This window comes from Falco peregrinus, chromosome 7 (genome assembly GCF_023634155.1).
Source record: "Falco peregrinus isolate bFalPer1 chromosome 7, bFalPer1.pri, whole genome shotgun sequence".
In the NCBI taxonomy this organism is placed as follows: Eukaryota; Metazoa; Chordata; class Aves; order Falconiformes; family Falconidae; genus Falco; species Falco peregrinus.
Genome location: NC_073727.1, coordinates 46,140,971 through 46,163,213, shown reverse-complemented (window position 1 = coordinate 46,163,213; position 22,243 = coordinate 46,140,971). Strand labels below are relative to the sequence as shown.

At 41.9% G+C, this 22,243-nt stretch overlaps 1 protein-coding gene across 3 annotated transcripts in view; it reads left to right on the top strand.

Moving 5' to 3' along the window:
- PLEKHG1 (pleckstrin homology and RhoGEF domain containing G1) overlaps positions 1–22,243 on the top strand; it is a 136,181-nt gene that overhangs the window by 77,391 nt on the left and 36,547 nt on the right. For 2 of the 3 annotated variants that reach the window (XM_055810630.1, XM_027796932.2), the window contains one exon: positions 7,930–8,468. In XM_055810630.1, coding sequence (XP_055666605.1) covers positions 7,930–8,468 — 539 coding nt within the window. Of the gene's footprint in view, positions 1–2,626; positions 2,696–7,929; positions 8,469–22,243 lie in introns of those variants that run through there. The other variant, XM_005230198.3, reaches the window with a different exon arrangement.

Here is a 22,243-nt window from a genome sequence, read left to right as displayed (position 1 = left end):
TTAAGCCTGAATGTACCCTGTGGTTGAGTTATGGGTTGAGTGGTTTGTTGGGGTTTTTTTGTTGTTTTGTTGTGGTTTTTTTTAAATTTTGCTGAGGATAACTTATTTCTTCAGTAAATCCTTAGCCAGCTGAGAATTAATAACATTCCTAACCTCTATAAACTCCACTTATTTTTCAAGTTTAGAAAAATCGAAGCTTTGTTGCAAAGTAAAAACAGGTTGCCCTTCTCACCTCTTAACTCTGATGCATTAATAATGTGGTCTTACAGCACTGCATAAAACAGGAGGGAGCAGGAAACGGGGCAGAGAAAGGGATGCAACTCCTAAAAGATAGCGCAGATAAAAGCCGAACACAGACATGAAATGCTAGAAAATGAGAAGTGGGGTAAAAGCTTTATTTTTCTGGCACATCTGTGTAGTGTTTCATTGGTGATGCACATTAGACAGTAAAACAGAAGGCTTTTGAGTTTCTATTCTACTGCACTGACAGCTTTCAGTGCTATGCATATTTAAAGTGATGTGGGGGTGAGGTGTTGTTCCTGGGGAAATCCTCATGTATGGGGTATACTCCTGCTGTTCTGTATGTAGGGATGTAAAGGACAGCTAAGGTCAAATGCAAATGTGCAGAGATGAAAGAGCAAGGCAGAGCAGAGTAAGGACCTTGGCTCTGTTGCCCTCTCCCCCCTCCATAGTAATGCTCATGAGAGCTCACTGTGCCAGCTTAGACCAGCAGCTGAAGCTCACGCTCCATCACTGCGGCCCCTGCTTATACTTAGCTTGCTGAAGCAGACATGGGAAGGTCTTTGTCACCGGCTGCCTCTGGGTCAGTCACTGGACTTGATTTGAGCCTTCAGAGTTCAGGAGGTTTGCCATTGCTAAATGATGAAGCTGGTGGTATCATTTGTATGTCATAGGACTACACAGAAGTGACCAAGCAATGCCCTGTGACTGGTTGATGCTCTACAGGTCCACCCAGGAGTTAGTTAAAAGCTCACACAAAGGTAATAAAAGCTCTGTGGACAAGGTGGGCACAATATGTAAGGAAGCAGAGGTCTAGAGGAGTGAATCACTATCTCCTGACAGAAATGTGTGAATGTAGAGCTTAGCAAATGTGTGGTAAATTGGCCGCATTCAGGTTATTTGATTGAGTACCTGGGTGCCTCACCGTCTATGTACTGAGGATGTTGGGACCAGTGTTGGCCATTCTGGGCCTATGAGTGTGTCCAGGACAAGTCTGAATGTGTATGTATATATTTTAATTGTAAGTGTTAAAGCCTCAAAACCTAGAAGAGAATATATGTGAGAGGGCACATCTCAATCTGAGACATGGTAGCATGGCAACAGGTTGTAAACACCTGATCTTTTAGCCTGGGTAAAAGGGACTTTCACCCTGACAGCCCTGATGTTCAGATCAAAGTGTTCCACAGCTTTGCAAATGGTTTCAAGGCTGTCTTCACTTCCTTTTTTTACCTTCAGTTTCCTGCTAAAAGGTGTTGTTTAAGGATTATGCTCTTTAGGAAAACTCGGAATGAAGCCGAGGCCACATTACATACAAGGAGAGGAGGAGTGAATTTCAAGTATGATTCTAAAGATAGAGTATCTCTTTGGGGCTAGGTTTGAGCACGCAGCTGTGAGAGCACACCTGGAAAGTGGTGCCAGCAGCTGGGAACTCTTTTGACTTCTTTTGCCTTTCACCTCTGAGATAGAAATGCCACCATCCCCTCCACAGGCTGAGAGCCCTCATCTTTCCCACCAGTTAGCACCAGTCTATATTAATTTTTCTCCTTTTCTCTGTTTCTTCTTCTTTGCTTCTGTTTCTCTTCTCACTGGCCCCTTCCCTGCAAAAATATCTTTTTTTCTTTTTCTTTTCTTTTTTTTTTTTAATTTTTAAATTTCTTTTACTTTGCTTCATTGTGAATTAGCAGAGAGCATTTGATTGGTTTTCACGTTTTCTTCTGGAAGTCTTTCCTCTCCCTCTTTAAAAAAACACCGAAGCTTTGCAAGCACCCTGCAAAACCCTGCTCCTGTTTATGTTAGAGCAGAATAGGATCCAGCCATGATCCTATTGCTGAGGATCATAGTTTTGCATCGCAGGTTCATGGGAGTTTCTAACATTAAACACAAAATTTCACAATACCAGCAGGTGATTTATTTGCTTTACATGCTTATCGGCATTGTCTGCAAATCAAGGACAAATCTGCAAATTATAAATGCTGTGGAAGTGGGGGCTCTATTTGATGTTTTCACAGTGTTGTGTCTGGAAAAATGGATATTAGTGGGTGTTGCTCAGTGAAGTGTGCATTTTAAAGTTACCCACAGTGATGCCCATTGTCCTGTCCCTGAATTGCATGATGTCATGTTTCATTTAAGGCTCTTAGCGATGCTGAAGACTGTCGGTGTGCTGGGAAAAAGGCGGTGAGAAAGTTGTGAATCAGGTTTCTGTAAAGCCTTTGTGTTTAGAGTTTTGATAGATAAAAGCTGACTCATGCAATATTTCTGGCAAAGGAGCTGTACAGACTAGTAAGAGCTTCTCATTTTACCTGAGCGCCCAATGAGGTAATTCGGGAACAGCTGAAGGCAGAGCCCGTGCCTCACTTCTGCCACACAGGTAGGTCGTGGGCTGTTTGGAGAGGACTGGAAAAATAGAGAGGACTTGTTCATCCTGGGTGCGGGAAGCCTGAGACATTCCTCAGTGGTGAGATACTGTCGCAGAGGATTTTCTCTTGCAATAATGTTCTCGGACATTAGTGTGCTTGGTTGTGACAGAGGCTATTCTGCTTTAAATACGGAAGGGGGGGTGGGGGGGGCAGTAATTTGAGAGAGGCACATTAGTTGGTGACTTTTTTCCCTTGTAAGATTTCTAATAAATGGATTCTCTGTTGCTCAAAGTTCAGTTAAAGTATATGGCAGCATATTGTTTGTGATAGTTCAGACTAGAGATCTAATCCTGCAAATATTGTAACTCTAACGTGATTTTGTTCACAGAGGGTGTTAGCTTTAGAAATTTTATGTGTTTATATGCAAAATCTAGTAATTAAAAATCTGCTGACCTTCAACTGGACAACATTCAGAGGAGAGGATATGAGGAATGTATTTAAGATCATGTTGGGATTCTTGTATTGAATGTATTTTAATCTTTCTCAGACAGGCAGCTGTGTAACATTTGTTTCTCAATTCCAGTGCTGCATTTGAATTTGATGCTGAATGTAGAAATTGTTCTAAACAGTCTTGCTTAACTGTATCCACAGTATGAATACTTAATTTGAAATATTAAAATATCAAGGAAAATACAGGAAAGGTTTCTTGTAGTCTCATCACTTTTATGTAGCTGAACTTCCAGAGGATGTGAAGCCTGTAATTTCTGGTAGTGTTGACTTTGTAGATAACATCTGAGGTGCTCCTTTTCATGCCAGGAGAAAGGCAACAACAATACTAATTATGAATATAAATTGACTTGTGAGTTTTTAGTCATGCAGTATGTCTTGAAATGTCATGTACGGTAAACAACTTGGAGGAATAAATACCTATATTTATACAGGGCTTTGGAATCTTTGTATTTAAATATGAAATTGACTTAAAGCACTTTATCTCTCATTGTATGCTAACGTTCTAGAGTAGCCAAAGCTGCAGAGACAATGGAAAAGAATTTTTATCATTACCATGAATATAGCTACAGGAAGGAGGTATTTGTTAAAGAAAAGCAAGTGATAGAAAAAGTGTATGCATTTTTGGTGAGAACTTGTGACTGCACGCTGAAAACAGGAGATATGCCAAAGTAGTTGCTTTGCATGTGCCTTCAGAGTTGTAACCAATGCTGGAGTTGCCTGTTGGGGTGAAATGTGGATGTTTCTTGCCCTTGCACAGCTGTAGAGTAGGGACATGGTGTTGTTCCTGCTGGGGAGTGCTATGGGGTTGTGCCCTGCCAGTGTGTGTGTATCCCGGGGGGGGCGGGAGGGAGCGGGGAGGTTTGCAGGGCCTGCGGAGGGGAGAGGCTCACCGCATTCATGCAAAGGCACAAACAAAAAATGACCTTGTTTGGGGAGTGTGTTTCCTTGTGAGTAGGGACAAGTAGTAATTATCCTCCTTTCAGTGCTGAACTAACAAGTAATTACTATTATTCCTTAATTAAAGTATGCAAATTGAAGATTATTTTTTTTCCTCCCCAGACTGAGTTAAATACCGTTATTCACAACTCACAAAAGTTCTTAATATTATTTTGGTGATTCATTGAAAAGATTCAGTAAACAAAAGAAAGCCTAACAAAAAAAGCAGTGAACCGGGCCAGGCGTAGGTCAGGGTGTGCAAGACCTGCTCAGAGCGTGTGGTGCTGGGGGGGTCTGGGGGTACCTTCCATTACACCAGCTGTTTGCAGCCCGAGTGTTGGTGAATGCACCTACCTGCTGGTGCTGCTGCTGAAATTGGTGGCTGGTGGGGAGGGGGCTTGTAAATCAGTCCCACAGGGTACGGGAGAAATAAACATGCTTTTTATAGTAAGTTTGTGTCAAAGATAGAAATTTGTAAGAGGTTACAGGGTTTGTGAAGGCACTGAGTAGTCAGTTATAACGCACAGAGAGCAATCTTGGAGGAGGCTGGTTCCCCTCTACCCTCACTCTCATTAATTCACCTGTGAATTTTTTGGTGGGCAGTTGGTGTAGACCTTAGGCAGTAAAACCGTACCTCTGAAAAGCCAAATGCAGACCCTGACAAGACAAAAGGGGATGGGCATGTGGTTGTGGCAATGAATTGGATTCAGCTGGTGCCTTTTCCAAAGGGCTTGTGACTGCAGAAATAATCTATTCCTGATTTCAACAGTAAGGGTGATGCTGCTTATTCTCAGAGGGGTTTCTGAAGATAAACCTGTGAAGCCTTGGAAGATTTACAGATCCTGTGTTATTGAGAAGGGCTATGGGTTTGTAACAGCCTGTAGCTGAGGCAGAAATGGAGGGTTGGGCAAAGCCCAGGGCTTGTCCCCAAGCCCTGACTTCCAGAGGTAGAGTGCCAAGTGTTTGGTACAGGACTTGTCAGCTGAGGAAAGGAAACTGCTTCCTGGTTTTGTGCCATGCTGAAATCCTTGGTCCCACGTCTCCTGCCTTTCTGGAGGGTTCACCAGCTCTGTAGGTGCTGCTCTGCAGGAGCACAGGGCTTTGGTGCCATCTGCTTGGACCCTGAGAAATGTGTTGTACTGGTTGGAGACGCAATGGGCAAAATTTTAGCAAAAACTCTCCACAGAGAAGCCAAAAGACCAATTTATATCTGGCTGGGAAAGGAGTAAGAATGAAGTAAAACCTAACTTTTCAGGCTAGCAATCAGGATGGGGCTTTGGGGACAAAACAGACCAAGATTTTCAGGTAGCAAATAGTTTTCTTGGCGTAACTTATGTAGAAACATACAGGAATAGTCACTTGCATAAAAAAATTGAGGAACTTGAGCCATAACATGCAATTAATTAGCTGTGCCTAGTAGGTGCCTGGGGTTTGCCAAAGTCAGTTGGAATACAGGTGTTAAAGAGCAAGCCCATTTTAACTACTACAACTAATACTTGGGGTTTTTTTTATAAGAAATGACATTGCCCATTAAACAAGATAATAAGGGGGTTTGGTTTTGTAAGACATGTTAAAATCTCTCAGTGTTCCTGGCTACAAGTATGTCTTGAGAAAAACTACTTTTAACATTTGTTCTGACTCCAATCTCATTGACCTGAACTGTGTTTTCTTTGTTTTTTATACTAATGAGCCTGGCAATGTTTGTGAAGCAAATATTACATACTAATGCCTTCAGCTTATCTGAGAGGCAGACTGTATCTCAGTGAAACAGGAAGAAAAGAGCATGGAGTGTTGAATGCCACAGGAACCCTTTATTTCCCCCCCCCACCCCACCCCACCCCCAATGCAGCTAATCAGGTGTTTCTTTGTCATGTAATTTTAGTAAAATATCTTGGAGTAAGTTAGAGGAAGGGTATCCCTGTTATCCTGTTTATCCTGTCCATTTTTCGAGGGGGTTTACATCTGCATAATGACATTGTGCTTTCTAATTGAACATGACAAATGATCCAAAGCTGATAACAAAAATAAATTCTTCCTTATCAAAAATGCTTACTTTCTTATCAGAAGCAATAGGAAGGCAAACATCTTTGTCCATACACATTTAGAAACAAGAGAACTTCACTGCATACTTAATTTCTAAATATTTTCCTGGTTTATCGCTTTATATTTTATTTTGGAGTCTGTACTTGATGTGGTTTATTCAAGAAGGGTAAGAAAATACACTTCTGTGCTACAAAACCAGAAGAACCTGGCACAAAGAAGGGCTATAGATTTTCAGACTTCAAGGTAAAACCAGGGATACAGAGGTGCCAAATGAGGATTTTAATCTAATGGCCAATTTCTGACCCATGTAATGAGCAAATTACTCGGTGTTAATTCCATGCATTACCTTGAGGGCAATACTTCTCCTTAACAGAAAGCAAGTACTATCATCACTGAAATGGAAGTATTAATCACTCATGTACAAATAAAAACATGCATTCAAGATAGGCCAAGTAAATCAAATGTTCCATTCTTCTCTGCACTTTCTTTTTTGTTTGTTTGCTTTGGATTGGGATTTTTTATTTGTAAATAAATCATAATGTTTGATTTTGAAACATGAGAGAGTGGCTTTCTGCTTTGAATGAAATTCCCCACCTCCCGCTCGGCCCCAACGACCAACTGCAGCCAGAGTGGTGTCCAGGAGGTTTCTGCTTGTCATAGCCTAGCAAGTCTGCCTCTGTTTAAGAAAGGCCACCTTAAAGGTTGGGCGGGTTTGATTTGCAGTTTATTGGCTTTATGGTTTCTTTACTGAAACTGCTGTCTAGAGCTGTAATTGCTGGTATGACTTTTGAAAAATGAGGTTGTTGCTAGAATAAAATAAGGACTAAGTTTCCACTGTGTGGGTAGCTTCAGGATTGCTTTTCTTCCTTAGTTGTCACAAGTTTCCCTTTTTCATAGGACAGACATTTTGAAAGTCTGAAAATTGAGGCAAGATTTTTTTGGGTGGACACTTCTTACTGAAATGAAACCTTGAAGTATTGAATTTACCTGCAGCTGCTTTTGCAGAGTCTTGTGGTGTATCTCACACAGAACTTTGCCAGCGAGGAGTCTGCATTGCATCGTGGACAGTGTCCTGCAGGGCATTTCAGCGATAAAAAGAAAGTAGAATTGAAATGCCGACAGGAAGACAGACATCTTATTTTGTTGTTGCACTGCTTTGAAAAACAGCTTTGGGTCAGTTCAGCAGGAGGTAATATTCTGGCTTAGACTGAACAGTTTTAGAATAACTTATTTTCCCAGTAGAAAACTGAATTATTTGGCATTACTCTTTTCTGCGAGAACTCTTCTTTTCAGAAGCTGCAGTATTTTCATTGGGAAATCATTCCAGTTTTAGTCTTTTTGTGCAAACCACAGAGCTGGTAATTGATAACTGCTTTTATTTTTTGTTTGACTGTTGGTCTTGCAGTGTTCAAAACAAAAGACACTGTCTGGTATCTTCTTAAGTTTTTCAAAGCCTCCAAACCAGGGTCAGTGCTCAGCTTGGAGACAGTAGATACTGCTCCCAACAGAGTTTTTTAACCTTAGGGAAATTCCTTGAGTCTTATTTCTGTCCTGTGCTGAGCCTGGGCAGTGTATGCACTAGCACCAAGCCCAGCACTCTGGCACAAGGGCATGCCAGAGACATATATGCAAGCAGGAGATATGTGGTGCCTATGTTGTAGCCCGCAGTGGGGGCTCCCCACCACCTAAAAAGCATTAGAGCCACAGTGACCCCCAAATTGCTTTGTTTTGATTGTCTTTTAGTTACAGTTGTGGCAGTTTTGTATGCAAAAGTATCTATTATGAAGTTTTGTGTTATATGGAGCAGCAAGTGTAAACCCACTTCTTCTGTCTATTTTTTTAGATGACTTCCACTTACCTCTCGATGTTTTACCAACTGTGACGGAGGCCTTCGACTCCAAGACAAAAGGGGAAGATTTGCACAAGGAGAACAGACCTTTTCGCTACTGTGAAAAACAAACCATGGACCTGTCAGACAGTGACCGTCCCGTCAGCTTTAGTTCCACTTCCTCCTCTGCTTCCTCCAGGGACAGCCACTGCTCCTTTGGAAGCAGAATGACCTTGGTTTCAAACAGCCACTTGGGCTTGTTCAACCAGGATAAAGAAACAGGTGCCATCAAGCTAGAACTGGTCCCAGCCAGGCGATTTTCCAGCAACAAGCCACGCAAAAACTCCCCTGCGGAGCAAGAGGATCCTGAGGAAAGCTTTGAAAAAAGGCTAAACGTGCCAAGAAAAGCAGAACCAAAAGGAGTGAGCAAAAACTGTGCCATGTCCCTGGTCACAGAGCCCACCAGTCCCAAGCTCCTCTACGTGGACAGAGTTGTCCAAGAGATTCTGGAGACAGAGAGGATGTATGTGCAGGATCTAAAAAGCATTGTCAAGGTAGGATTCTTGGTTAGGATGGTGTTAATTGTTCCATAATGCTATTTTTTCCATTGTTTGATTTCACAGCAGGACAGATGGACTTGACAATGGATTTGGCATTTGCTAGTCTTTACAAATTAGTGTAACATCATTGTTCTTGTGTGTTTCTAGTTTTTATTTGATTAGATAAAGCTAAGCTGTTACTATGTGTTCATGAAGAAATAACAGAAAAAAAATCCTACAGATGACAACAGTAGTGATCAGAGTGGTGAAGTCTTTGCAGTAATGTTTATTTAAGAAAATAATACAGTGCTCTGTTTCCTACAACATGTAGCAAGAAGCAAACGGCAGACAGCTTATTTGCCCTTTAAATGCTGTATCTGAAGGGTTTTACTTATTGATTCCTCCCCCTGCCTCAAATCCTAGTCCTGTGAGTTCTTTCCTGTCTTTTTCTTCTTCCCTTTCATGCGGCTCACAGCTGCAGTCTGTTCGCTCAATGTCCTTGGCCTGTAGCATTGAATATGACATGCATATTTGCTGAAAAATGCTATTGTTATATGAAGGAATTATGTTTTCTTTAATACTAATTCAGAATTGGTGGTGCTAATAAATGGATGTAGCATTTATTAGCAGCAGTGAAGTTTTTGTCCAGTCCATAGCATAACAGCATCTTTCATTTCCCCTTTCTGGTACAGGATAAAATACGGATGGGTCCTTCCGTGGATTGCTCTGCTCACTCCATGTGCTTGTTACTGTGTCATCAGTGTGATATTCTTTTTTCGTTTTGAAGATGACAGTCAAGTGCCTTGGCTATTGTTTGTAGCCTACATACCTAACCCACAAAGAAAGATTTCTTGGGAAGCTTATGTATAATGTGCTGTTTATAGAATACATAGCTTTAGGTAGCTGTATGAGGTCATCTGCAAAAGGAAATATCAGTCAGCTGGAGACACGCTTCCCACCTGCAGTTCCAACCTGCCTGGTCTCTGAAACAATGAGTGAGGAAAAAACGCTAAGGCTTTGATAACACAAAGGCACATCATGATTAAACACCAGCACCTCACCCCAGCTCCCAAAGTTCTCACAGAGAACGCTTTTTCTGCAAGACTTCTTAGGTTTCTGTAGCTGGTGCTGTTTCACTACATTCAACTGTTGGCTAAGTTTGTTTGGAGTGTTTGAGGTTGTCATATGCTACAGAAGCAAGCCAGCTTCTGTGTGTAGTCACCTCTCACTAGGCATGACCTCTGTGATTTTGGAAACTTTAGCCCTCGCTCATCCTGCGATGCAGTAAACTGTACAACTTGAGAAACTGGAAACATCATTGAAATCTTGAAACTGATTTTCCACTTACAAGTAGGAAAGTCAATAAATGCCTGCTAGAAATACATTAAGCATCACTACAGTAGATGTAAAGTAAATGAGGCAAATGCACTTGAAGTTATAAAAGAACTGGGGGAATTTACCTGTGAAATACCCAAGCGTATTTCCTGCAGCACCTAATAAACAATGAATCTTGAAAGTTTTGCGTGGCATTAGACAGCCTATTTGAGAGATGGAGTAGTTGGCAGTGGAGCTTTTTCTTGTGTAGGTGAGGATCCAAGGGCTTCAAAGGAATTCCTTCCCAGATGGTGAGGACAGTAGGGAACCAGCTACCTCTGCCTGTGCAGCAAGTTCTTCGCTGGGTTTCAGGGGAAAGACGTGTGACTGGAAGCACGTTACAGAGGAGCCCATTTATATGTCTGTCAGGATTCCTTTCTCCGCAAGTTACCTGAGCAATGCTGCAGGGATTTACCTAATGAAAGGTACGGGATTGTGAGAAGGATGGGGAGGCTCCACAGACATCTGCAGGAGTGCTGTAGCCTTATAGGATTTGATTATCTGGGCCTCTGTGACTTGAGGCCATTCAGTTTGGCAGCCAGAAGATTGGTGCTGAGCCAGACTAAGATGAAGGGAAGCAGCTTGATCTGCCTTATTTTCCAGATAAACATGGGTCAGATTTTGGCAGCTGGGTAGGAAATGGGATGAGAATGGAAAAGGGGAGCTGGGGAAAGGTCAAAGGACAACTGCTGCCCAAGAAGTGTGTGGGAACTGAAGAGATACATGAAGGTGGGAGCTGGTGAGAAAGCATAGGCAAATGAGCCAGTGCTATGTGGAGAGAGAAAATCATTAGAGGGAAAACAATATGAGGAAATGAGAGAAAACCCAGGAAGTGGAAGGTTGAAGGGAGTATGAAACTGGTTGGAACTGGAGCTGTCTAGTGAGTTTTGCAGCTGACCTGCAATACAGCAGTTTATGTACACAGACTAAAAATAGTAAGGAGGGGTTTTTTGTTTGTTTTGGGGTTGAGTTTTTTTTGGCAGGGGGAGGAAGGGAGGAAGAGAAGCAGGGCAACTGAGGTGCAAAGAGCTAAAAGCTGAAGAGATGTCAGACGGAGGATGACATAAGAACAAAAAGGGAGAAATGAATAGGTACTGTTTTAATCACCCTCTACCCCCAGCTGGGTCGGTACAGATCTGCTCTTGCTTTTTGTCCCCTGCTAGTGGGGATTAGCTGATGCTACCTTCTCTGTAGACAATGGAAACAAACTTAAAAACAACATGTTCTCATTGTTTCCAGCACTTTGAAACAGGTTCTAGAGCTACAACTGAGAATGTGTCAAAACTCTTCTGGTGTAAAGCAAAGTACGTTTGACTGTGATGCACAGTCAAGCTTTTTTTGCTGGGGTTTGGTAGATTTTGTGTTTGCTTGGGTTTAGTTTTTTTGGGGGTTGGGGGGATTGTTTATTTTTTCGGTTTGTGGTTTTTTTTGTTTTGGTTGGTGGATTTTTTTGTTGGTTTGTATTGGTTTTGGGTTTTAATATATCCACGCTCTTTTCTGTCATCCAGATCATTAATGAATATGTTAAACAGGACTGGACACAGTATTAAACCCTGGGGTATGCCTCTAGTTACCAGCCTTCAACAAGATTTTACGCCTTTGACCACCCTCAGAGCCCATCCATTCAGCCAGTTTTCAGTCTACTACTTATCCAACCCATACTTCATCAGCTTGACTATGAGGATCTCACAGGAGTCAAAAGCCTTTCTGAAGTCAAGGTAGACAATATCCACTGCTCGCCACTCATCTACCAAGCCAGTCATTTCACCGTAGAAGGTTATCAGGCTGCTCAACTTCCCCTTGGTGAATCCATGCTGACTATCCTTGATTACCTTCTTGTCCTTTGTGTGCCTGGGATTGGTTTCCAGGATTAGCTGTACACAAATGTGAAGAACATGCACAGCTGTACAAAGATGACCTATTAACATGAATGGTATGAAATTGCATGTAGGATCCTGGTACTATTCATTTTATCCAAAGTCAGCTCATTAAGAGTTAGCCAAGCATAGGATTTTGGCAGTGCCCTTTCAGCCTATATTATTCTTGGAGCATGCCGAGTTATGCTTGACATAAAAGACTACAGAGTGAATGAGGGAAAACAATTTCACCCTTTTTCATGCCTTTATTGACCTAATGTTGTTAGGTCATTAGTAAGTAAATAAATAAAAATGAACTAGAAAGGCATAACTTCTATCGCATTTTGAGTATCCGGGTGGTCTTTGTTCTTAACAGCACCGAGTTGTTAGACAAAGTTAGAAACTGACTTCATGGGACACAGTTAGTGTGATCTTTAGCTGATACTGGACACCCACTGAGGTTCTCCAGCCTTCTTTTAAACTGCTGATAAGAAGTATTTCATGGGCTTAAGATGAGTGAGAGGAAGCCATACAGGCACTATTTGGCTCCCTTTGCCCTAGGATATACTTTAAAAACAACTGCTTTTCTAGCCAGTACAGCCATTTTGTCTGTGGCCTGGAAGAACAGTTGAGTTATGACTGTTATGAGGCATGCTGCTGTGATACTTGCACAGGCAAGCTTTGTAACAAAGATAGAGTGAACTTTTCCATTGTTTGGTACGTTTTATCAGATGATCTGTTAAGCATAATTAAAATTTTGAATTAGTACAGCTTGAAACGTGTTTTGGGCATGTTTGTGATGAGGAATCGGATACTTCTGCTTCCTGCTTGTGTCATGCTGACAGGTGTACTGGCCAGGGCAGAACTTGCAGACCTTCTGTGGGTTCTGCTCCTCTTCAGACCGAGCCTGACTTTTTAAAGTAGTAATTTCTTTAGAATAGGCATAAACTTCCATTAGAGTCACTTACTGAAGTAACTTTTTTTTTTTCTGAGTAAAATGCTGTCCCTGAGTTTATAATAAAAATGTTTTGCTCATAGGAGTCAGAAGCCCATATTAATAATCTGTCCAAGTGGTTGTAACTACAGAAAAAGACATCCAGTGTTTAACCTTTGCAAAATGAAGGAATAATGCAAACGCACTGTTATAGTGCATGCATCTGTCATGTTACATTAAATATGCTCTCACAGTGATACCAGCCCATTGAGAACGTCTAGATCCATTGCATGAACCTCAGCCATCTAAGAACCCCTATCAGTAAAAAGTTGTTGGCATCTATACAGTAACTAAAGAGGAGTGAACCATGTGTTGTCAGTACATTTCACAAATGTTTGATGCAGACAGGGGTTGAGCTTCATGAATCTTGAACCCCATCTGAAATCTGGAGACTTCTTTTATGTGAATGAGTTCCTCTACCCTTTCATTCCAAACGTGACATTTTTTTAAACCATTCCTACTGGACTAGTTCTATCTTATCTCCTCTCCAGATCTTTTGTTCCCGGCCCCTCTTTTTATACTTAAGACTCCTCTTTCAAGGCTTTTTACCCAGAAAGTCCCATTCTCCTCTGCAGTCCTCAGCCTATGGTCTTCCCACCCATCTGTCCAGTCTTCTCTCAGTAAATCCCATCCTCATCCCCTGTCAGTCCATATTGTCTCGTTTCCTCATGTAATTTATCCTTTTTTTAGTCGTTTTCTTTCTTATGTTCTTATTTTCTGCTGACTCCAGAACTTTCTCTATTTTCGTGGCAGGCCTGGCAACTTTTTCATCACCATTCCTAATTTTTCTGCCCTCTTAAGTTCTGCTAACATTCAGCTGGTGTCCATTGAGCTTTGTTCCTGTTCTTTCCTTCCCATCTTTCTGTAGGACTCCTTTGTGTCTCCTTTGCCCTGGAACTGCACAGAATGCTTCTTCACACTGCATAAGGTTTGCAGAGGGTCGCTGAGACACAGGAACAATCTTTTCCCTGCTCTTGCTTCATAGGAGCAGATCTGAACCAGATGTAACTGGCAGCATGTGAGAAAGTGTGTTAAGACCTTATGAAGTCTGAGCTGAAGCATGCAAAAGACCATTGCTAAAAGTTCCTGTTGAGGATATTTGAGGGGTTTCTCCCCCCAGCATGGTCAAATATGGGGGGACTTGCACAAAGACAGCAAAAGGCATGCTCTTGGAAACAAAGTCTCCATTATGCTCCAATCTGCTACTGCCCCTCCTTGAGAGATGAGGGCATGGTTCATGTCCCTGCTAATCAGCCTGGGGGTGCTTGTCCTCTCAGGGGGAAAGGTCACCAAAATTTTTCAACATGAGCAAAAAAGGACATTCTTTCTCAAAAAGGCCTGGGGGGCTGCTTCTCCTGAAATCTAAAACAATTCAGCAGGGAGGTAGGTTTCTGGCATAGAAAACTTCACCCAAGGTGAGCATGTCTGTCAAAGTTATATACCCCTTTGTAGGGGGTGAAGGGAAGCTTTGTAAGGGGGAACATGGGATGTTTGCAGGAGATACTTGTTGTGGCACCAATGATTAAGGGAAGCCCTTCTGAGAGGAAGTCAGTATCAGAGTTTTATTGTTCCCAGTTTCCTGCCTCCCAGTCCTGCAGTTAGAGGATGTCTCTTTCTGCGTCTTGGGCAATTAGTTAAAAAGACAACTGTGAAGACTGCAGTGTGTGCACTGTCCCTTCTTGCAATGTAGTAGTAAAAGCATAGCTGCTTGTGCACGGGGTTGCTGGATAGTGTAACTCCTAAGAGAAAGTTAATTCATTCTATGTTCAAAAGCTTGGAATCCCAGTACAGTTAAGGCATCCCATAATGTTTGTTCCCAAGTTATGCATAATTAACTTATTTAACCTTTTTCTCTATGGCTGCTAACCTATGTGCCTGAGGAAAGTACCTTTAGATTGATGACATAAGCTGCATATGCAGATGTTAATCCAGAAGAGTACTTCTGTTTCACAGTACAGAATTCCAGCACCCACCAAAAATAAATGGTTTAATTACCAGAGCTGCTCTTTTTGAATATTTTGTAGATTAGAAATGTCACAGGGTGTTTCAATGGAAAGTTTATTCAGTGTCACTGAGATGACTATCAGGTATGAGGATGTGCTGATCTCTCCCGTATAAGCATCCTGAAATTTATGGTGCTGCTGTAATCATGAGATTGTAATGACGGCATTCTTCTGAGGTTTTTCATCACTTTGATTTCACTCAGTGTAGGGAGCAGTAATGTGCGGTTTCACAATTAGTATTTTTCTTCACTGCATTAAAGACCAGAAGTTAGCGTACTGTATCAGTGGCTTTAAAGCTATGGAGCAATACCTCAGCTTCATGTATAGGCACTGCAGTTTTGCAAATCTAGTCTGTTTGACAAAGACTGCTGACATACACAATTTATTTGTCTTAAATCTTAAGCACAAAAGAGAGAATGCAGGTGATGGAAGCATGATTTTTAGGCAGTTTACTTTTAATTTCCTTATGAACAGATCAATGATTTAGAAACAGGCTCTCCTCTCGGGCCAGCTACAGAACCTGTCCTGTATGGAGTGAAAAGACATTCCATTTAGATTTAAAGAAAAACAATGATATTCAGAGTGAGATTCTTCCTTGAAAATTTATCTTGCTATGACTTTAAGAAGCAGTTAAAAGCAGATTAGCACACATGCTGTCCTCTCTGGCTAGGGATTGATCCTTATGCTTTCAGAAAAGATCAGTCTCTAGTCAAAAAGAACAGCATGTGTGCTAATGGTCATGACAGTGATTAAGTTTAACTGCAATTAGTATTTGTTATGCTTTTGAGCTGATGAACTTTCTCACTGCTTGTTTTTTCATCCATGAAGGAAGAGCTGTGTCAAATTCCAACTGACCTCCTTAGGGAAAACTTGGCTTAAAAGCATGGGAAGTTTTCTCCTGTAGTATTGAGATATGATAGCTGAAACAAAATTGTGCTTGAAGATCTCAGTACTTATCTAAGAGGCCTTCTCAAAGCCTGTGAATTTAAACAGAGTTACAGTAGTATAAATTAGAGCAGAAAAATATTTCACTTTAAAAGTCTGTAATAATTTTGGAAGCAGCTGTATTGGAGAACATTGGTGTTTTGTTTTGCTTCTGGAGTTGCTGTTTAAAAATCAGGACCATAATCCACGTGGAGGCTGTTGAAATGGGAGTTATCTAGGCACACCACTAGGTATGTTACCCAACAGGTGCATGTAGCTGTTCCCGCTACCCTGAAAGATACACAAAATAAATCAGGCTTCTTACTTCTGATGCAGTACAACTGTTCAGTTTTCCCTGCAGACCTCTTGCTTCCTGGATGTAAGCCATATTAAACATCCCAAAACAACCTAAAGTGATGGAAGTATACACAAACTGTTGTTTGTGTCTTAAAAAGTTTTAGATTATGTTGTTTCTGAGACTCCAAGATCTTGAACAAAAATACTCTGCCAGTTATGTATGCTTTAAGCTTCTCATCATATATACCCTTTAATGAAACCAAAACAAAAGCAGAAACAAAACCCAAACCTTGTTTTTCTGGGCATGTGAGCAGGATTCTGGGCTTTGGAGAAAGATGTTTTATAGCTGTGCAGCAGGAATATGTTGTTGTGAACAACCAGAAGTAACCTGACAAGCTATGTTATGTGGTGAAAGGTGACTGCTTATGTTTTGTCATGAACAGGGAGCTGTTTGTAAACTAACCTCAGAGGAAATGTGCAAAGCCAGGGTTAAATATACTGATGCATGTTTTTTCTTATCTGCATCATCACTACTTGAGTCTTATTTCTGCTGGTAACATTCATAAATTTCTTTCATTCAGCATGTACCCTAGCATTTGAAAGACACTGAATAAAATGTCATTGCTGCCTTGTGTTTTCTCCACCTGTACTTTGCATCCAGTTCTTATCTTACGGCTAGGTTGTGGAAACGTGTTGGGACAAGGACTGTCTGTCAGGTGATTGTAGAGCTTCCCTGTATGGCTGGGACTGCATATGTTGGCAGCACAAATATATCGCCATAACTTTGTTTATCTCTGTGTTTGGGCAGCACAAAAGGATGACTTGTACTGCGGTATATAATAAGTTGTCTATAAATGCACAGTGAGCTTTTCTGAAGCTCTGGGTGGGAGAGAAATGGCAGGGAGGGCTGCTGATCTGCCAGAGAACTGCAGAATTGCCAAAAAGACAGGCTGCCACGGCTCTTGTCCTCTTTTTTTCTTGCAGCAAGATGTAAATCATTCAGCAGTGCTGTCTGCAGCTTCCTACCTGTTTTCTAAATGCAAATGAATGTGGATAAAAGGGTGAAAGTTATTTTTCTGAATTCTGAAAAAGGAAAGCTTTATTCTTTTGGGAGAGGGGAGACAAAGGGAAGATGCAGTTAAATACAGAGCATGCCATTTAAGAGTGCTGGTACTGGGCAGGGGGCCCTGGGAGTGAAACTTTGCTCCTGTGACTGTACTGAGGTGGGAGCGGGAGGTTGTGTCCCTGGTTGGTGAGATTTATAGAGCCCTTCTGGAATTCAGAAAGTAACAAAAGGGAGATCTGTTCACCTCTGCCCTCCGGCTTGCTGTTGCTTACCGGCAGCTGATGAAGAAGCAGAGCAGCAGCTCTGGGAAAGCAGCAAGTTTACAGAGAGTAGACAACAAACTGGGAGGAATAGGTCTGAGAGGTGAGAGGCAGAAGAGAGGAAGTGCAGCTTATACCGCAAATTTTTTTGCTAAATATTTAATTTTTTTTAATAAGTTGATACTTTTTTTTTCCAGAATGATTGGAATTTCTGTAAAGAAATATAAAAATTTGGTAGTGATATGTTAAAGCCAAACAAATTTCTGTGTTACTGGCCAGACCATCGTTTCTGGAATTTTATTTGCTTATTATGGCTATTTCCATTTTGGTCCGTGGAAATATTTGACCACTTTTAAATTTGTTACGTCATTTTTATTCAATATTACTTGTCAGTTAACGTTGTTCTTCCAGTAATCCATGACCTGTAAACCTGACGGTTTAATAAAACACATAGCAGTCTCTCTCTCTCTTTTCTGCTTTCATCACTCCCACAGATTAAGGTGTGGAGGTAGCTGCTGGTTTTTGTGGTTTCATGAGAATGTTTTGCAAATAAGACACTTCTAAAAAGTTTTTACTTGCAAACCACCCACTGCTCTAAGTCTCCATTTCATTGCTGTTCATGTATTAATAATAAAATCCATCCATAAGGCTCTGGGAATCATGTGGTTGCTAAGATTAAGACAAATGCATGTTTAGGATGGGTGTAGATTTTCTCCATTATGTTGGGTTTGCATTTTCATTCTTTGGAAAACAGACTCCTTCAGTTTCCATTCCTGTGTTTTAACATAAACACTTCTCTTTTGGAATGTCTCATTTAATTTGTAAGTATGTCAAGATCTCCTTTAAAAAATGTTAACATTCATTTGCCTTACAAATTGAGGAAAGTTTATTTAACAGGGCAAGGATCTACAGCACAAGACTCAGGTTTGTTTCCTGGGTGATTCACACATTCAAAGGCTAAATATGACTTAATAATTCTCTGTGCTTTGACTATAGTTCAGTAAGGTTATAATCAGACCAACTATGCTGTGTTGTGAGAATTAATTTATAGATGCCCTGATGAACTTGGAGATTAATTTTTTGAAAAACTTATAATGATTAAACATTTTCAGCTGGTATTTTTTTAAAAAGCGCTAGGTTATTGAATGATGATGATAGACACTGATGATCTCAAGCCTCAGTTGCAGACTTAGATTTAGAAATCTTTACAGCACTTACTTCATTGTTATTGTTCAATGTTTTCATTTGGCTGCCTTCATTACTGTAGTTTATTTCTTCTGTGTTTCCTCTTAACTTTAGGAAGCCTGTTAGATGGGGGCCTGGCATAGCCCCTTAAATGAAATGTCAGTAAAATATACTGATAGCATTTCTTATAATCCCTTGATCTCCACCTGCTCTCTGAACTTGCCTCTTACTACGCCTCTGAGCAGCTATTCTGAGTACCAGCTTCTGGGAAAAATTCCTGTAGCTGTGATTTAGCAGTGGCTGCTGGCTGATGCCTGAAGATAAACGTGGGACGTGGTTTTAATCAGTGGGTTACAACTTCAATAAGTTAGTGTGTTGAAGTGTCTAAGCGGGGTTACATGTGAGTTTCTGTTCCCAGTGGTTTCCCCGTATCGTCTTTACAGATGGTGGATAGTTTAGGGGACTTGTTTGTGTCCAATCCTTGAATCCCAGTGTCAGTTCGAGTGCTTTTAGTACATCTCTACCAAATTACAGTTTGATTTAGTTGACAGCCTGCCTTCCAAGGTGCCTTTCGAAGATGAGAGATTTTAGCATGAAATTCCAGTAGTTGAACAGGGGAATATTATTGAACTTTGGTTGTGTTTCGTTAGAGCAAAAATTCACTTTGGAAAAGAAGGCAAAAATCCATCAAAGCAGTCCATACAAGCAGGCTGGCAGTTCAATGCTGGATCAGCTGGTGGCAGGTTTTGATCCTCCTGAGAGCTTCATAGAGGCAGCGTTCCTGCTAAAACGGCTCATGGAACAAAATAAAACATGAGAAGAAAGCAGGCATTGGGCAAAAAGAAAGGACGTAAACTCCTGGACAGGTGGAGCTGGCATTGTCAGACATGTGCCTCCTTCCACCCAGGTCCTAAGAGGGAGCTGTGGGCCAATGCTTCAGTTTGGTTCCTGGGACTGGCTGTATTCTGACAACTTGGAGTCCTGTGACAAGATCTCCTGACTGTTATGTCATTAACATTGACGTGCCCTAGAAATTTCTGAGTTTGTATACAACCCCACCTGTGCTCATGTCTGCACAGGTACAACTGTTCAAAGGCAGCCTAAACCAAAGAAAGTATGTGCTTTAGAGGTGTAAGGCATAGTGTTAGGACTCAGGAATTCCTCACTGCTAATTTTGGCTGACACGTACTCCCCCTGTGGCTTTCCATGCATGTGGATGAAGACAAGAGGACTTACTAGGGGTCACTGCTTCCAGCCCTTAGAATCTGTGAATGGGGCAGTGTTTTAATATCTATAATATAGGTGAGGAAGTCATGTTGATTATAAAAAAATCTGTCACTCAGAAATAACTACATGCATTTTTTTTTTTTCCTTCCTCTTCTCTTCCATAGGTAAAATTTAGGTTAACACTGCTAACTAAACTTATTTGCAGGCCTCTAACTGTGGAATGTGCAGGGAGAAGTCTGTCATGATCACCTTACTCTGCGATGTTAAACAGTGGAAAGAAAACTTAAATATGCTTCTCTATTTTTAGCCTTCCTTCATACCATGTTCTCACGAGTGCTCTCACCATCAGTCTTTGCCCTTCTGCACGCAGTCAGCAGAGTATCGTCTTACTGTACCACGCCACGGGCTGTAGTGCTGTTCCCCGCAGGCTGCCCGTGAGCCAGCTGCAGGTGTAAGTTGGGTGCTTCCGAGAAGCTGGTGAAGCGCAGGTAGCGCACCATGGCTTCGTCCCCCGGGGCCGGGGAGGGGGCTGGTGCCAGCGGGTGGCTTCCTGCCAGCTCAGAGACCACTCTCTTCTGCGCCGACATCGGGGGAGGAAAGAAATCAATTGCAAACCACGTCTAGTACCAGATCGTATAAAGTATGCCTCAGCCATTCCCGTTTGGAGGCTTGCTGGTTGTCGGTGGTGGGAGGTATTGTCCACACCCCTCTCCCCTGACAGCAGGGTCAGTGCTTTGCAAGTGCGTAGGTGGGTGCTTCGGGGCCCAGCTGTGAGCCCCGATGGAGCTGTTTCCCACAAGGGCAGAGCTTTGCTACCCCTGACAAATGTTAGTCTTACGTACAAGGTACTGAGGGGCGTGCAGTGAATGGAAAAGCGGGGTAGGGAAGCGCATGGAGCCTGGGAGCTTTCAGCTCCTGTTGCTGAAGTGCGCGGAGTAGGTGGCGTCTCCAAGTCTGTGTTGTCCTCAAAGACCCTGGCTTTGGCTGTCAGTTGGTGGCAGGGTCATGCCATGCACAGCCCCAAACAGGTGCTGATCCTTTGGGCCTGTCTGTTCTTTGGCGGATGTGAGGGTTTTCCAGCTTCAGATGGCTTTAAAGAAATGCCACCAAATACCGCTCCCCTGCTGTTTTCCACTAAAAGTAGAAAGACATGCTCGCAAAAATTTCCTTAAGTTTCTGTTTTTACATGTAGATAAACTGTATGGTAGGCAGTGCAAGCATTTCTTGAGGTTTGATTTACTGGCATCATTGATGTGCAACATCTGTAGCAAAAATAAAATGTGGTTCTGATTTTTATGGCACTCAAACTGCATCTACAGTTAAAAATTTGTTAAAAATATGCCAATATGTTAAATATAAGTGTCTGGCTGATTAGCCTATTGTATAGCAATGCAATTGTCTTACTTGCAGCCTGGGTTGGTGGGTTTGTTGCTTGTGTGGGAGCTGGGGATACTTGCTGCTAGGTAGCAAATTCTCACCGTCACAGCAAAGAGTGTTTGTAAAGTTCCTGCTCTCTCTGTTGAGTCAATACTGGTAAGACACTGAAGCAGAGCTGCTGCCATTTCTGCTGTTTCTACAGAGGAGTTTCGTTATCTTGACAGGCATGGATTTCTGCCTGCCACATGGGAACATGCCAGGCTATCTCTGGTGGGCTGAAAATCACAAGGGCTTTTGTGTGGGATGTGAGGTAGGAAATGGTTTTAAGAGCGGTGGGGCATGAATTTTCACTGGGGAGGATGGTTTCAGTCAAAATGAGTCTGCCTATAGATATGTACTGCCTGGTTACAGAGACAGAAGAGGAAGAATATGGAAGACAAGGGGAGGAAAGCCGTCAGGAATGTGTTAAGTTTGGCTGCATGAAATGTTTTGCTACAGGTGTCTCCAAGCAAACCACTGTGCAGATTACAGAAGACCTGCACTAAAATAGTGGGCTTGTCTTCTTCCGTCACAGAAGGTGATGACAACAAAGATAATTATGTGTTTTGAGGAAAAACCCTGATAAAAGGGTTTGATATGGGAAGGAAATGGATTCGATTAAGGTCTCAGTCAGTCCTTGAATCCATATAGCCAAAGGAACCAAAGCAAAAAAGTGAAGTTATGTTTTGTTTACAGCTGCAGCTTTCCTTTGCATGGTACAGCTGTACTTTGAATAATTGAGAAGAGCTGCAGTGAGCTGCTCTGACCAGAATTCAGCATCCTGGGCCACCTGTTGTGGATAGTGTGCTATTTTTTGACCCACAAGCCATTCAGAGTATGTTGCTGTACATGCCAGATGAAACCATAAATAATAATAGGAAATAATATGGGAAAACAGGCAAAAGGGGAACTGGTACATATTATAATTACCCATATAATTGGCAGAATAAGCAATGGGGAGCATGTTATAGTGGTTGATCTGTTGTACAACTGTTGCCCAGCTTTCTCTTTGGTTACAAGTATGTAGATAGCTTGGTCGGTATGGCTCTAGCTAGCAGGCTACGAACAGGATCCAGTCTGTGGCATGTTTTCCTTCTGGCTTGCAGCCTTTTCCTCAAAGCGCTGCAGAAGTACTGCTTAGGTGGCCAAGGCTAACCATTTCAGTGGTTCCGCTTCTGCAGAGCCAGA